Source organism: Geospiza fortis, unplaced genomic scaffold, assembly GCF_000277835.1.
Source record: "Geospiza fortis unplaced genomic scaffold, GeoFor_1.0 scaffold192, whole genome shotgun sequence".
Taxonomy (NCBI): domain Eukaryota; kingdom Metazoa; phylum Chordata; class Aves; order Passeriformes; family Thraupidae; genus Geospiza; species Geospiza fortis.
In genome coordinates this window covers 3,168,794-3,185,233 of record NW_005054315.1, presented here as the reverse complement: position 1 = coordinate 3,185,233, position 16,440 = coordinate 3,168,794, and the positions used below count along the sequence as shown (strand labels likewise).

General features: G+C 39.4%; 1 protein-coding gene across 1 annotated transcript in view; it reads left to right on the top strand.

Moving 5' to 3' along the window:
* Window positions 1-16,440, top strand: part of TUBGCP3 (tubulin gamma complex associated protein 3) — a 59,884-nt gene that overhangs the window by 39,903 nt on the left and 3,541 nt on the right. The window contains exons 15-23 of the mRNA XM_031056140.1: window positions 1,092-1,227; window positions 2,028-2,096; window positions 2,834-2,969; window positions 3,896-3,984; window positions 4,120-4,251; window positions 4,643-4,783; window positions 5,317-5,433; window positions 6,810-7,016; window positions 7,999-8,148. Of these exons, the coding sequence (XP_030912000.1) occupies window positions 1,092-1,227; window positions 2,028-2,096; window positions 2,834-2,969; window positions 3,896-3,984; window positions 4,120-4,251; window positions 4,643-4,783; window positions 5,317-5,433; window positions 6,810-7,016; window positions 7,999-8,148 (1,177 nt within the window). The remainder of the gene's footprint in view (window positions 1-1,091; window positions 1,228-2,027; window positions 2,097-2,833; window positions 2,970-3,895; window positions 3,985-4,119; window positions 4,252-4,642; window positions 4,784-5,316; window positions 5,434-6,809; window positions 7,017-7,998; window positions 8,149-16,440) is intronic.

Genomic DNA, 16,440 nt, shown 5'->3' with positions numbered 1-16,440 from the left:
TCTGTGACCCTGAGGTTTGAAACTTGTTCTTCCTTTCTGATAAGCGGTACATACAGTACCATTTGACAAAGTCTTGAGAAGTTGTACTAATACAGATATCTTTATGTTGGCCCTGTGACAGCCTCGAGGATGCTGGCACTTCTCTTGGTCCTGTCAGCAAGTTTCAGCAGAAACATTCTGCTTCTGATGCTACTGATTAGCTTGGCTGGAATTTTGGAGGTGTTTGGTCTAAAACATTGTGTCAAAACCCTTCAATGTAGTTTGAAAAATCTATTTGGTTCTTCACCAGCTTCTGTTTCAAGCACTCAGGTGCACCCACAACTACTGAATCCAGTTCTTAAAGAGCATTTGGAAGTTCACTTTTACATCCTGGTGCTACTGATGAAATTTCTTCAGTCAGAAGCATTGGCTTGCAAATCTTTTCTTTGATCTAGAAGGCAGGCTTTGCAATAAAGCTTTCATTAACTTGTTTGTAAAACAAAATCAACAGTATATGACCATGCTTTTTAATGTGAAACTGAGTGAGGTTGACATGTGGAGTCCGTATTACATTTGAGGCAAGAGGAGTGAGAAGTTTTCCAGTCTTCTCCGTTCTGAGGGACAGAGAGGTATTACAATTGTTGTGTGTTGCAACTCTTTGGAAAGTTCAAGGTACGTAGATGGGGTGGGTTTCTGTGTTCCTGCCAGCACTTCTGAGCCTGTGAGATGTCTATCAGTAAGTTTCTCAAAATTGAAGTGAAATTATTGGTTTGATGTGCTAATGATGTAATCTGCCTCATTTAAGATCTGAATGCAACTGAAATTACAGACTAGCTAAACTAGCAATCCTGTTAACTTCAAATAACTGGCATTAAATGAGGACTAAGTTGCTCCTCATGCTCATATTCAGGAGTGTAGCTGCATATGAATAGACATATTCTGCTCATACTCTGTGCAAATATTTTGCTCACTGATTTTCTTAATCATTAATTCTGAAAGAGTAATAGTTTTGAATGTCAGTTAGAAAAGGGTTTTGCTGTGTGCTGCAGTTACTACTGAATTGCTGCTGCAGAGTATTTCAGTAATGTGCTATGACTGTTCCATAACCACAGGCCAGAGCTTGCACGACCAGCTACAACCTTATATCAGCATAATCTGACTGGAATACTGGAAACAGCGGTGAGGGCCACGAATGCCCAGTTCGATAATCCCGAGATTCTCAAGCGATTGGATGTTCGACTTCTGGAGGTCTGTTGCATCATGGTGACTCTGATCTGAAAGATGCCTTTGTTTGTGTGTATATATGCAGACATCTGTATGAAACAAAATTTTTATATGTGAATACATTTCCCCCTTCCTTTCCACTGAAGTTTACTTTGAGTAATATAAAGGTAATTTAATAAGTCATCTTCTTTTTTCCTTCCCTGTCTATTGTCTATTTGTATTTCAAGATGTGGGTTTACAGTCATTGTCAATACAAGGTTGAGTATTTGGGGCCGAACAGAAGTTGATGCTGGTGGTGCTGATTTGAGGTTCTCCAGACAGCTCTTAATGCTGTTGCTCTTACAAGAATTGAGGCAGGAAGGGACAGGCTGGGGTGTGTGCCTCCTTCTTGCCTCTAGTTAAGAAAAAAGAGAAGCAATGAAAGCAAATTTCATGGAAGAGGCCTGTGGTAAGAAACTTGAGTTAATTTGAGAGCTTCTGTCCCAGAGGTTAGACTTCAGTGATTTGTAGCATCGGAAATAAATCTATTTCAGATGCCAAAGAAATTTGTCCTTACTAGTGTTTTCCGTACTAGGTTCAGTGGAGAAACACTGACATTGCAAACATCAGTATTTGTGTGAGATCAGCCTCACCCTTGTATCAAATGGTTTGATCCATTTTTGCCTAATCTGCTACTTTCAACAAGAAACTCCTGTATCTCTTGTTGATGTGGATGCTTGTTTGCTCATAGGCCCTTCAGAATGAAAGAGTAAACAAGTAATGCTCATCTTCAGCTTTAGTATGCTCTGATTATACACTGACAGTACCATATCTTTCTAATACAGGTATCTCCTGGGGACACTGGATGGGATGTCTTCAGCTTGGACTATCATGTTGATGGGCCAATAGCAACGGTAATGTCATACACTGCTGGCTCTGAATGTATTTTGGGTGCTGAATTAAATTGCTACTTTTTTTTTATTTAAGTAACCTTTTTTTGTTCTGGAGTGTGAAATCAGAGATATTTTTTTTTTTGCCTCTAGGATGTACCCACTGTATCAACAGTTAAGCAAAAATCTCAGTTCTTACCAGTTAGTGTGAGTGCTGAAAAGCTACATTTAAAACTATCATTACTGAAAATCAGTAATTAATTTGTTCCAGCACAGTTTTTAGCAAGGACTTAATAAATTGAGTGCTCCTATTCTTTGATAATTACTTGTCTATAGATACTAATTTAGGAAAATTTGAAAGGAATTGAGGAATGTATTTGTGGAGAACTTACTTATGCTGTCTAAATGGCATTTGATAGGTAGTTGCATTGTTTATCTGGATGTATTTAGCCTCTGTAAAGAACTTTTTTTTTAAGCGGGACAAACTGTGAGTTTGACCAGCAGAAGGAGTTTTCTTATGCAGTTTCAAAATAGGCTTAGGCTTAGTTTTGTTCACCCCTTCTTACACTTCCAGCAGTGCCCTGTTCAGCCCTCAAGGGTGGATCTTTCCAAAAGTACTGGGATTTCCTGGAAACTTTTTTTTTACAATATTTACCAATAAACTGCAAAGATCAGATAAGATAAACTGTGAAGAAGTTCTTGGTACTTCAGGACTTGTGGTATGTCTATTAATTTGTACTGGTATTTTCTTTGTTTTGCAGGTATTTACACGTGAGTGCATGAGCCACTATCTAAGAGTATTTAATTTCCTTTGGAGAGCAAAGAGAATGGAGTATATTCTTACTGATATATGGAAAGGGCACATGTGCAATGCAAAGCTGCTGAAAAGTATGCCAGGTGAGAGGTGTCCAGATGGATGACTGGATGGATGCTTCTAAAATAGATACAGATGACTGCATCTTATTTTAGACTGCATCTTATTTTAAACTGTGTGTTAAGAGGGAAAAGAGTGTCTGATGAATTATGTTCAGATTAATTTTGCATTTTGGTGCTCCTCTTGACTGGTTGTTTAATGGTAGATGATGGTAAGGATGATCAAAGTAAAATAACATAATTGTAAATAGAAGTTTCATATCTGTTGTTTTACTTAATCCTTGATTCCTGTCTTGCAAAGCTGCACTAATGTAAGTATCTTTACGCTGGCCTGGTTGTGAGGCTGTACCTCTTCCATCCCTTTGTATTCATCTTCCTTGATGCCTTCTTATTTGTACTCCATGTCTCCCTCTTTCTTATGCTGTCTGATAACTATTAAGTCTCATGTATGCACAGTTCTGAATTTACTAGTTTTACCTTCACTTATTCCCTCTGCTTTTGTTTAGCTAAGAACAGAAGAGGCTAAGAAGAGAAAGATGTTTGAAAAGAAATAGGAAAGCTCTGAAATGTAGTGGCTCTGGTGCATGTTTCATGGACCAGGACTTTTTGATCTTATTTCTTAGCTAGAGAATATGACCATATTTGTGAGCATCTGTACTGGCTCACTCTTGAATTTTTTTTTAATCTATCTACATGTCTTTCAGTAAAAAATTACTATTGACAGTTACCCTTTATTATGGCATAATACTTACAAATTTATTGTTTTATAATTAAGAATTTCTGGTGGGTGGGAGAGGACACCTGGCCTCAGAAGATCACTCCTGCTACCATCTAAGATTAGTGGCTGTGTTATGAAGTATTCAGTATGGTGAAAAGAATTTACCAAGCTGATTTGTTGGCTGTGCTTGTCCTTGCAGTCTTTAACATGCTGTCTCTTTGGATTTTTACAGAGCTTTCTGGTGTGCTGCATCAGTGTCACGTTCTGGCATCAGAAATGGTCCATTTCATTCATCAAATGCAGTATTACATTACATTTGAGGTATACTCTACCCACCCAATTAGTTACTTAGAAAATTAAGCACTTGCAATGCTCTGTATGTGTTGCGTGTCTTAAATTTCAAAGAGCTTGTCATCTAGCAAATCAAAACAGCCCAGTCCTGTGTCATTGCTCCAGGTGCTTGAATGTTCATGGGATGAACTCTGGAACAAGGTCCAACAAGCACAGGACTTGGATCACATCATTGCAGCTCATGAAGTTTTTCTGGACACAATCATAGCTCGGTGCTTGCTGGATAGTGATTCCAGGGTAAGTCTTCTCCTTTCCATGTAATTGTAACTTTACGATCTTGGCATATATGTCAGGAGCAACCTTCTTTAACATTGTAGGAGCAAAGGGAAATGTAATTTTTATTCCTCTGATACAAGATTTTATGATGGTGGTTCAGTACCTACTGCCCAGACATAGTGACATATGTTGATAATAAAACTTGCTGTAGTGTGGGCCAGTTCTTTTTCATCCTGAGAAGCTGTGTGATCATGGAACAGCTGACTTAGGGCTTTGAGTACAGTCTCTCCAGTTGTGTAAAAAAGATTTTTTTTCTTTTACTTTTTTCTTTGCTCCTTTTCTGGAGAAGGGGTAGTAAGTTAAAACTCTTGTGCTGTACAGCTGTTTAATTATTTTGTTACCTGTCTCACAGGTACTTCTCAACCAGCTTCGAGCAGTTTTTGACCAGATCATTGAGCTCCAGAATGCCCAAGATGCAATGTACAGAGCTGCTCTGGAGGAGCTGCAGCTGAGGTTGCAATTTGAAGAGAGGAAAAAACAGCGTGAGCTTGAGGTACAAGAAGGATATTTCTAGAATGTGAAAATGAATGGAGGCTTTTGATATATGGAGGATTTTAGATACCATGTAGAGGTACAGTAAAAATGAAAAATGTAGTTGGGCAGATGTAGAAGTTGTCAGAAGTTGCTGGTGACTTCAAGCAAAACAGCTGAGTGGTGTTTTTGATTTCTGTCTTGCCTAAAATCTGAGTTGATTTCTCTAGTGGATGAGAAATTTAGGGCTCTTTTAGATGAAGTAAATTGAATCCTTTTGCAAAAATGCCATAGCTCCATGTCTGCCTCCTTGCTGCAAGACTGACATGCACTGTTGGTGTGAGACTTGCCTTGCTAATAAACCTCTTATTTCTTTTATGTGCTGTACAACCACCAAGGGGGGGTCTGACAGACAAACACAGATCCTCCAAAATGGAAACTTCCCATAGCAGTGGTTGGTTTTCATAAACCTGATGTAGCTGGGCAGAAGGTGGCTCAGTTAGCAACTTGAATCATGTGATGCTTCACCTCTAAACTACTTTGGTTTCTGTGTAGGGTAAATGGGGTGTAACTGCATCAGAAGAGGAAGAAGAGAACAAGAGGATGAAAGAATTTCAAGACTCAATACCTAAAATGTGCTCACAGCTGCGAATACTCACTCACTTTTACCAGGTGCCTCTTAAATTATATTTTTCTAAAATATGCTGAGCTTTGTGTAGAAATGAATTTCAAATATTGAGTAAATGTAACTTCTGTATTTGTGTGTGTGCAGTTTGTGGAGCTAGGTCTTTGTTTTTTCCTTCTCCACTTAAAAGCCTGTGTTCACTGTTGCTTAGTAGTCAAAGGTTTTGTGATCATTTATATTCCCCAGACAAAGGAAAACGGTCTTTTCATGTAAGTTGTCTTTTTCCTCCAGTAGAGAAAGTAATAGCTATATTTTGGTGTAGTCCGAGGGGGGAAAAGATATAATTCCTTCTGCATTCCATTTTTTTCCTCACAGTCTTTGCGAGTCATTGCTATTAAAGACTGCAGAAAGTTTCTGATTAAGTGCCTGACACTTAATCTTAAGCTCACTGGGTGAGGGGGGCAGTGGATAAGATGTTTGGGGGAGCATGTTCAGGCTGTCTTCTGTAAGTAATTTATTCTGGCTTTGTCTTTATTTGTTATATCTGATGCTAAAGCTACCATTCCCCAGAGAAATGAGCATAGGCCTTTAAGTGTAGGTTGTAAATAAATTGTGGTTTATGTGCTCTACATTGCTACAAAGATTGCTACAAATTGGCAATGTAGGTTTTGCCTGCTTGGACTGTATTCATGCTGAGCCCTATTATGGATTTTCCAAACAGGATTTCCATGGACAGCTTTTGTCACCTTTGGAAGTAATGGAGTGCTCTAGTTATGGGCATGTTCATGTTACTATTTACTGGAGATTAGGAATGAGCTCTTCAAATGAGTCTTCCCATCCTCCCAGAGTCCTCTCCTTTCCTGTGAAGTGCAAATCCCCCCTCAAATTGGTCCAAATGCTCAGTCTAGTTGGGTCTGCAGCACTGACTGCCCTCCTGGGCACACCTTTGCTGTTCTGGGTGCCCCATACTGCTGTACAAGCCACATCAAATGGGTATGTTTGAAGCCAGCAGTGCCCTAATGCTGGCCTGGATGGCATTGTGCCCGCAACATGGACTCAAGGTGAGGTCTCCTGTTGGCCCAGGTTGGATCCTGAGTGCTGTCCTGAGGCAGTGTCACAGAGAGGCAGCTGCTCTGCAGCCTGAGAGCCTTCAGACAGATGGAGTGTGCCAGCAGGGCACAGGGAGTGGGGAGCACACTTTAAAAGACCAAGCTGTTTGCACTGGAGACTGGCATGCATAGCAGATATTTGAAAAATAAAAATGAAGCTCTGGGTTTTTGCAGAAAGAATGAATCCACCATAACTGTTGGATATGAACCCTTGTGCTTGCCTTTTCCCAGATTCTGTCTGTCTGTTTACCATATTCCTGTTCAAAACACACCAGGGATGCTTCCTTAACTGTCTCTTGGGGTTTCCTTTTCAGGGAATTGTCCAGCAGTTCTTGGTCCTGCTGACAACCAGTTCAGACGAGAGCCTTCGGTTCCTGAGCTTCAGGCTGGACTTCAACGAGCACCTTGAAGTGGCTAGAAGCTGGCTGGGGCACCTGGACAGAGTCTGTGTTTATGACTCCCAGCAAATGGGTGTGTTTGAGCTGGGTGTGATGGCATTGTGCCTGCAACATGGACTCAAGGTGAGGTCTCCACTGCTGCAGGCAACATGTTCTCAGCCAGTGATCGTGTGACACTGCATAGCAGAAAGCAAAAAAAGCAGGGTTTTTTACACTGATGTTTCTACAATTACCAGACTGTATGGGCTGATTGAACCTCATCCAATCAACTGGTTAAACCATCCTTTTAAATAAATGCCAATTTTATTTGAAGCTTTCTGAGCTTTTCCACTGTAACTTATATCTGTGTCAAAAAAATCACATGTTCTTTTGTTTATAGAAAGCACCATTTCCTTTTTTAATATGAAAATAAGAAGGTTATTTTTTCTATATGTACTTGTTCTATTTGAAGAGAGCTTTTGTTAAAGCCAACAGATCAGGACCCAGACCTATTGTCCTTGTTAAGAAGCTATACAGCATTTCGTTATGCTGATTTTCAGTGTTGTGATGTGTTTGACTGTGTGAGAAACTTTGTATCAGGAGACATAAAGTTATATTTAATTTTTTTTGTTGTTTTCAAAGTTAAAAACCTGGAATAAAAATTTAGTGGGGAAATTCTATGGTTTCTGTACAGGAGCAAACTATAAAAGCAGAGTCAGGAGTGTATCTGTTGCACATAAGAGCTAAAAATGAAGTTAAAGCCTCAGTGAAGGAAAGTGTTGGTCAATCTTGAGTACTTAATGTTCAAAATCAGATATGTAGAAACAAACTGACTTGGCTAATGTTGACTTCATTCTCTTCACTTTCCTATTTTTTTCATTGTAAATATTTATATATTGCTGTCCAGATGTTGGGGAGAGGGGGATTCTTCTTTTGCAGAGTTGTCATTATATCAGGTCATTTATTATGTTCCACAAGTGCGAGCTTAGAAAAATAAAAACACAATTATCTTTCACACATGTGTGTTGCTTTTTGTAATTGAAAGTTTATAGTTTTTTTTCACAGGTAAGAAAGGAGAAGCTTCCAGTTAGAATGATACTGATTTATAGAACCCTTCCCATTGCAGGATTTTGGAACTAGTCTTATATTTACTGAGAGTTTTGTGCAGTTAATTAACAATTACCCTCAGATCGACCAGGTCTGGGGCCTTTTTTTGCCTTTTGTCCCTACTCTGCTGGAACCCTTGGGAGTCAGGGGCACCTGCCCTGCCATGCAGGTAAGGCTGCTGTGACTCATCATGACAGTGAGCTCTGATGGGGCCATGTGCGGACTTGCAGCCTGGCCTAGCTGGTTTGCTCTCTGGACACCAGGATTCCTGTTGTGCAGGCCTCAGAATCTTTGCTTTTGTTAAAATGTGGAAGGCTTTTCACCCTGTGCCCTGCTGGTGCAGGTGCTGTCACTGCGTGTAGTGTGCAGGCAGCATTTCAGCTGTGAGCAAGGATGGCCTCTGTGAGCCAAGGGAAAGCTGGAGGATGCTGAGCTTGGCATCATAAGGTCATGGATCAGTGACAGCCAGAAGTAACTCAGTTTTTGCCAATGTGGTGGGAATGTATTGTTGTAAAGTCTGGAAGAACAGTGAAGATTATTTGATTGCGTTTTTACCAAAACTTAAAAATTAGCTGCATGAGCGCTCTTTTGGCCATTGTGTTGAGAGATGTTGCATAATCACATCACTAGACAAGTCAGAGGCCAGAGAGGCAGCACCAATGTTGGAACTAGAGGACAAGTTCCAGAGGAAGGTTAAACTCTCTTTGCTCCTAAAATGAATCCAGCAGTACCCAGGAAACTCACAGTACTGGCCATGCTGGGAATGATCATTTTGATGTGATTTTACAGCAACCTGTTGGTCTGGGGAAAGTCTTCACTGCTGCAGGAGTTGCTCTGACTGCCAGGCTGAGGGGACCACTGGGGACCTGCCATTGTCCCATGCTTTGTGGGTGGACACCTGTCTCTTATTCTTTAACCTGGCAGCTGATATGTTTATTTCAATTTACATGGGTTTTCTTGTGACAACCTCACCTCTGTCAACAGTTCCTAACAAGTGTGAGGGCAATGATCTTAAATTTCATTTGTGGCCAAAGACCAATATTGAATTCTACATAAATGCACATAGTGACAGGCTCCTGCTGCTGTGACTGCACAAGTGGCTTTCCTTGTAGTGGGTGGTAGCAGCACCATTAAGGTTCATTTCTGAGGAGAAATGTGAGAGATTTTCACCTCTTGATTTTTCAACACTGAAGTTATATACTGCAGTCAATGTTAAAGAATGTTAAAGAATAATTCTTAGCAACACATTTACTATACAAGGATGTTCTTTATTTTTCAATGCGCATTTCTGACTGGTAATTTCAGTGGCTTTTTCTTAGAGTTACAATGTCTGAAAATACATATACAGCTGTATGTCTGTGTCTCCAGCCATGTTTCCAGGCTGGAACAAGCCCAGCTCCTGCTCACTGTATCCTGTCCCAGGGCCATTGCCAACTGAGCCTGCACACTTGGTCCCTTCCTTTTCAGAGCTGCCAGGGCCTAAAGAAATTTTGGACAATCTGCAATAAAAGTAGAAGTGCAGAAACCAAGAATAAAACTATCACCCACCTTAGGGTGTCATACAATATGCAACACTATTCATGTGGTTCTACCAATATCATAAATGCTTTAAAAGAGCTGGAAAATAGGTTTTTTTCTTTTAAACTACAAGGGATATTGTTCTGGTAACTGAAGAGAAATATCTTAACCAATATGACCTCTGAAGAAGAAAAAGTTAAAAAACGACCCCTGGAAGTTTCATCTCCCTATGTAAATTCTAACAGCTTGACTGTACCAGGGTACAGTATGATGCAGTTAAGTATTTTAGAAGCATCCACTAGGACATGGAGAAGCTCATGATATAATGTCTTTTCCAGTGAATTAGTTATAAGCTTAGGGTAGGAGATCAAGGACAGAATATAATCATAATCCAGTTTTATTTAAGTGATTCTATTCAGTCAAGGCCCTGTGTATTTTCTCCTCTTATACCACAGGCAGTGAATAAATGCCAAGGTCTCAGCCTTGCACAGGAGCAAAGTATTTACTTAAAAAGCCTAAATCTGTGTGATTTGTTTTGTTAAAACAAATTAGTTGTGGAAGGATTTTATCTTCCTCCTGTCACATATGTAAGGTGTTCATGTTTCGGCCAAGAACTTTTCCAACATTTTAAAATAGCATTCTTATCAAGAATGGCCAATTATCTTTTGTCAGTGTGAAGCTGTAACTTCCAGCATGCTACATCTAACAATGACTTTCAGTATTGAGCACACTCTTTAAGTACATATATTACTTTTTAAACAGACTAAGAGTTGCAAGGTAATAAATGGTAGAGGAAAAGGGAGGTATTTGGACAGAAAATTGAAGCTTTATTTTAAACTTCTAGACTTAAAGATAGGAGTTGTCTGTGATCTTGCATGAATGTTTCCTAATGCTGACCTTAGAAACAAGCCGTAGCTGTGCACATTTGTACTCATTTCAATTTTCACCTGAATGAGCAGCCTCAGAGACGACAGAATGCATTTCACACTCACATAAGGGTGCTCAGGGAGTTCTCCAAAGTGCCTCATTAATTTTGAAAATTATCTGTTGATTACTTGAAATCTAAAATACCACTTTAGCCTGTAATAAGATTCTGCTAACTGGAGAGAGGAAAAAGTTGGGAGAGCTGCATAAGATGTGCAAATATTGGCAAGTAGAGCAGGGACAGGTACAAGAACCTGCTGTTTCAGGAGTCAGGAAATAGTTCTCTCTGGTTTCTACAAGGGCATTGTGACCATTGCCTGCTCTACCCTATTTAACAAAACAAAATTACTTACAATACCAAGGATGATAATAATAAACAATTACAAGTAAAATACTCTTTCTTAATCTGCAATTGTTCAGAGCGAAAAGTTTCTGCTGCCATTGATTTAACATGTATCATTCTGAGGGCTTGCTGAACCACAGTTTTAAAATGTAAGGAAACATTTTATTTTTATGTTGACAAGGAATACTATGACTTTAAGGTATGAACCACTCAGACTCCCTAAAGTAAAAGGCTCCTTGATGTAGTACTTTAACTATTTTTGTTAGCTTGGTGCAGTGCAGTCCTTAAGGTGTGAAAATCACTCATAAGGATTAACTTGGGGCTTGCTCTCTTTCACCAGAAGAGCAGCAAAGGTACCTCAGTCAGTATTTATTTTCTTTCCTTTTTTTCCAAAGTTATCTTTTTGCTAATACACTCTGACAACCCAGTACTGTACAGTTTTCATAACATCATTGGACTAAAACCTGAGTGCCACGTGTGTGGAAATAAGGGGCTCAAGTGCAGGTGAAAAGCCAAATCTGACCAGAGGGGTATGGGGTCAGAGAGAACACAGAGGTCAGGAGAGTTAGAGAAACCAAACTGGTGGATATTCATTCACCAAAGGAGAGAAAGGCAGAGAAGAAAGCAGGAGTCCTGAAAGGCATCAAATGGTGGCCAAAGAGATGCTCAGGAAATAGTAGAGAAAGAAAAACATACCAAGAAAAATCTGAGGAGTGTAGGAGGTGAAATTTCTATCACTGCACAGTTAATTCACTTTAGCTCTGCACAGTTAATTCACTTTAGCTCTTTGTGGAGCAAATTATGTTGAATGTTTTCCTTCAGAAGTTATCAGAACAGCAATTAAGTTAGCTAAACATTTGGGTATAGAAAATGCAATTGGAATGATTATTACCATCAGTCTGAATATTATAACATATGACAGGAAAAAGCTGCCACAAGGTGATTACCCCGTGTATGAATTCTTCCAGTGCCACAGAAAATGAAAATGAATTACTTGCATTTGAGTTACCTGCCTCAAGGACAAGGTAGTTAGGCATCCAGGATGCCTCTCAATTCTACAATAGGAACATTCCCAAAGCTGCTCAAGACCACTTCATTACCCTTTAAAGTTTTTCCAAATATTACTAAGAGGGAGGTAAAGAAAAGTCTTCTGCCTTGCTTTCTAAGAAGGCACTGCATTCACTCCTCAAAAGAGGATATTTGTCCTTTTGCCTCTGTTGAACCCACAGAAGAGCATAAAGAAACAGAGGGAAATTACATACAAGCTTGCACACTAACTAAAAAGGCAACTGGGAGCTTTCCTTTAACAACCTGATGTGTAAAAATAAGCTATAGAGCATATTATGATGGATAGAAAAGGAAGAAACTAAAATTCTTTAGAAAACAAGCAATTGAACCATCAGATGGAGAGAAGTGAAATTGCGCCATTTAGTGGTGAACAGGAAGCATAAAGAGAACATAAAAGGTGGCATGAAAATGGTACTTGATAAATGAGAAAAGCATAATTTCCACTCATTGCCACTTTATTAACAAAACTGAAGTTTAAGACAAAACTGGAATCAGATCTAGACTTATCCCAGACTTAGAACACATGCACAGGTCCCAGTATTTCACAGGCAAAATGTTCAGGAAATCTAAAGAAATCGCCTTCAAATAAAAAGATCAAAATAGACATTAATAACAGAATAGGAAATAATTTAAAAAAAAAGGTAACTGGATGGTAGCTAGGAAGCAAAATAAAATAAGAAATGTTACCACTTCCTTGATTAAGACTGTAAAAGGCCAATAGTGTAAGTGACTCAGAAGAAATAGCTGTGTAGAAGAAGTTTACAGCTGTTTGTGGCTGGAACTAGAAGGTTTCTTACTGGACAATTGTATAATTGCAGGCTTATTTTAAGTTTGAGCTTTCTCCTTTATAAAAAAAGAACTTCTCAAAATCACCTTTAAAGGGGTAGGAAGGCACCAAACAAGACCAAATTTTTTGGTTCAGTTTTGGCAAGCTGATTTGGATGCACATTGCTACTTGTAGCAGGCACCTGCCGTGCTGAGGAACTTCCAAACCTCACCAGCAAAATGAAATGTATCAGGATGCAGGAGAACAGAAATCCTGCTGATCCCATACCTTGCCAGAGCCATTGATGCTGCCAGTGCAATGTCACACATTTCACAGGGGTGTCCCTGGTCAGACCAATCTTTTGCAGTGGCTTGCAGAGCTCCAGCTGAAGCTCTTCAGAAACCTCTCACAATTCTTGGACCCCCTGACTTGTCCTCTAGTACGTGGATACAGTTTGCTTTTCAAACTCAGAGACTGAAATTCCTGAAGCAGCCTTTAGAGGACAGCGGAGAATTGCAAATAGTACATTTTCAGCTGTGGCCTCATCATCTGGGGTACTTTGGTTTTTATATGAATTATGAATTCTCATTCAAGGTGCAAACAGAGTAATAATGTGTGCTATATTTTTTCAAGACAAGGTTGTGACTTGTAACAGAAGTGTATTTTTATTTATATTGTAGCCTTTTCTATCAATAAGAATTTCACTTTCCATCTGGCTAAGCTGTGGCCTCACTAAATGAACAGCTGCACTGTCAAAAGGAACTCACTTCTTCATGTTGAGGTCTAATGGAAAAGGTAACAGTGTCCCACAATAAAAATACTGGTGACCTTTTCTGGAGGCTGTGATGATCCTAACCTTTGGCATCAGGGCTTTAAATCTGTAAGCAATTTGCTGGCTGGGACAAAATGTTGCATATCTCCCTCCATGGGAAATCTTGGGTCAAATTTTAGGACAGCTTCTAGCAATAATTACACTATAATTAGGTTTTGCTTGAAGTGGCTAGAAGCTGGCTGGGGCACCTGGACAGAGTCTGTGTTTATGACTCCCAGCAAATGGGTGTGTTTGAGCTGGGTGTGATGGCATTGTGCCTGCAACATGGACTCAAGGTGAGGTCTCCACTGCTGCAGGCAACATGTTCTCAGCCAGTGATCGTGTGACACTGCATAGCAGAAAGCAAAAAAAGCAGGGTTTTTTACACTGATGTTTCTACAATTACCAGACTGTATGGGCTGATTGAACCTCATCCAATCAACTGGTTAAACCATCCTTTTAAATAAACGCCAATTTTATTTGAAGCTTTCTGAGCTTTTCCACTGTAACTTATATCTGTGTCAAAAAAATCACATGTTCTTTTGTTTATAGAAAGCACCATTTCCCTTCTTAAAATAAAATAGAAATAACTTTTAATACATACTTGTTCTATTTTAAATCACTTTGGTTATAGCCAGGAGTTTTGGATTCAGACCAAATGTTCTTGTTAAGAAGTTATATAAAACAGTTATGGTAATTTTCAATACTGTGATATATTTATAACAACCTTAGGTACTTAGATTTTTTTTCTGTGTTCATTTTCAAGGTTGGTATTACAAATAGTAGTCATTCAGTAGGAAAATCTTCCGGTTAGTTTACAGGAGTGAACTGTAGAAGCAGATCAGGAGTGACCTTACTGCTTATGAAATATCCTAAGAACTTAAGTTAAAACCCCAATGGTGTCAAAGGAAAGTACAGTTTCTTTTCAAAAACTGATGTTAGAAAATATCTTGAGTAATCAAGATCTACTTTATTTCTCTTTCCTTGCTTATTTTCCTGCTGTATATTTAAATATTTCTATCCAGATATTGGAGGAGGGAATGTTTCTGGAGTTGTTTGCAAAAAAGCCATTATGTCAGATAATTGAAGTAACCATATATTATGTTCCACAAGTACAAATTTAGAAAAAAACAGTTATCTTTCAAACAATTGTTTTGCCTTTTGCAATAGAAAGACACTAATTTTTGAGCAGGGTAAGCAAGGAGAAGGCTCCAGTTCAGAGTGCAGGTGGTTTGCAGATCTCTCCAGCAAACAAACCCATTACAAGGCCTTGGTACTAGTATTAACTGAAGTTACAATTGTGTGGAATTTTTAAATTAAATTTGCTCTCAATTTTTTTTTAAATTAAATTTGTTCTCAAAGTCACAGAAACGTCTGTGACTTTTTCTGCACCTTACCCTTACTTTGCTTGACCCCCTGGGATGCAGAGGCCCCTCCCAGGCCACGCAGGCAAAGTGCTCTGACTCATGAGGATGATGCCTCGGACAATGCCTCAACCCTGCAAGTCCAGACTGAGAGGTTTGTCCCCTGGCCATGCAGACACTGCTGACAGTGTAAGCAGAGCTTCCCAGAGGGCGATCCTGCAGGGTAACCTGCCTTTCCCAGCTGGAATGGACATTGACCTTTCAATTGCACTTTCCTATGAAAGGAGCTGTGGAGAAGAGGGAATGTTCAGGTAGAGAGACAGTCCCAGGAGGGGATTGGACACAGGGCATGAGAGGTGGGGATTCAGCCCATGATGTCATTTTCTGTCTGGACAATTAGACATATCACTCTCAAGATAAAGCCTTTTAAATCAAAATCAAAAGGGGTAGATTAACTTCTTAGCAGGCTGCCAATCCTTTGAAAAAGATTTGCTGACAAGACATCACAAATTCTGTAGCTGAGGCAAAGACATTCTTTCTCCTTCTCCTTGCTCCAATATAATGTGTCCAGTATTTTTCCCCAGAATAATCTGAGCTATAGAACCTGCAACTTACACTGCTGCTCTGTTTGACTGTACTACACAGTTTGTTTGACTGTACTAAATTAGTGTCATGACCAGTAAATGACCAACTCCACTGCTCTGAGGCAGGCACTGTGGTTAAGTTTTCATTTCTGAACAGCAGCTGTGGATAACGGGTATTTGTGATAGCTGCTTAAGGTTTGGTGGTACAGTAGAATTACAGAAATTCTAGTATTTCTATAATTTGCTTTTGGTGCTGAGTTAGTGTAGGGTGTCTCGTGATCAGACTGCTCTTCTGAAATGACTGAATCCATACCATTGCCCTGGGACTTCTCTCCTAGAAGTCATGGACAGTTGAGATTTGTGTTTTGTATGGTAATCACATCCTCTTTTTGCTTATATTCCTGAGTTTTGTCTGTGTTCTTCTGATTTTGATTATTTTCCTTTTTAGGCAATATCAGTATTAGTAAATATTCTTCTTCTATAAGAGAAAAAATGTTTTAGAAAAGGACAACAGTTGGACTCAATGCTCTGAGAGGTCTTTTCCATCCTTTTCAATTCTATGATACTCACTGATATGAGTTAAGAGGCCAATTAAAATAAAATTACATCAAAGTTCTCAATATTGTTACCGGCTAATGCCATACTCCAAAGTTCAGTGTTGAATCCTGTGACTGCAAGCACTTAATTGCTAATATCAACCATCTAATAAAGAATTATGTGGGGTGGGGAGGGGATCAGCTGTTCTCCCACCACTGAAGTAACTACTGAAGCCAACACTGCTCCAACCAGTATGAAATCAGAGACTGCCACAGACACTATAATATGATGTTTTCATACATATCTGCAGCCTTTGTGTTCCTCTTGCCTGGAGGGAATCATGCAATCTGTGTGTTAGAGGGCAAGACCCCGCATTGCTGATAATCCTGTGGAGTGTTTGACATTGTTGTGTAATCTTGGGTAATCTGTCTTGACACTGACAGGAAGTTTTCTTTTTCACTTTGTTAGTGTCTCTGAATGAGTGGAAATCCTGCAACAGCAACATTTTCTTGATTTCAATAGCAACAAAGGTATCACCAAATTGTA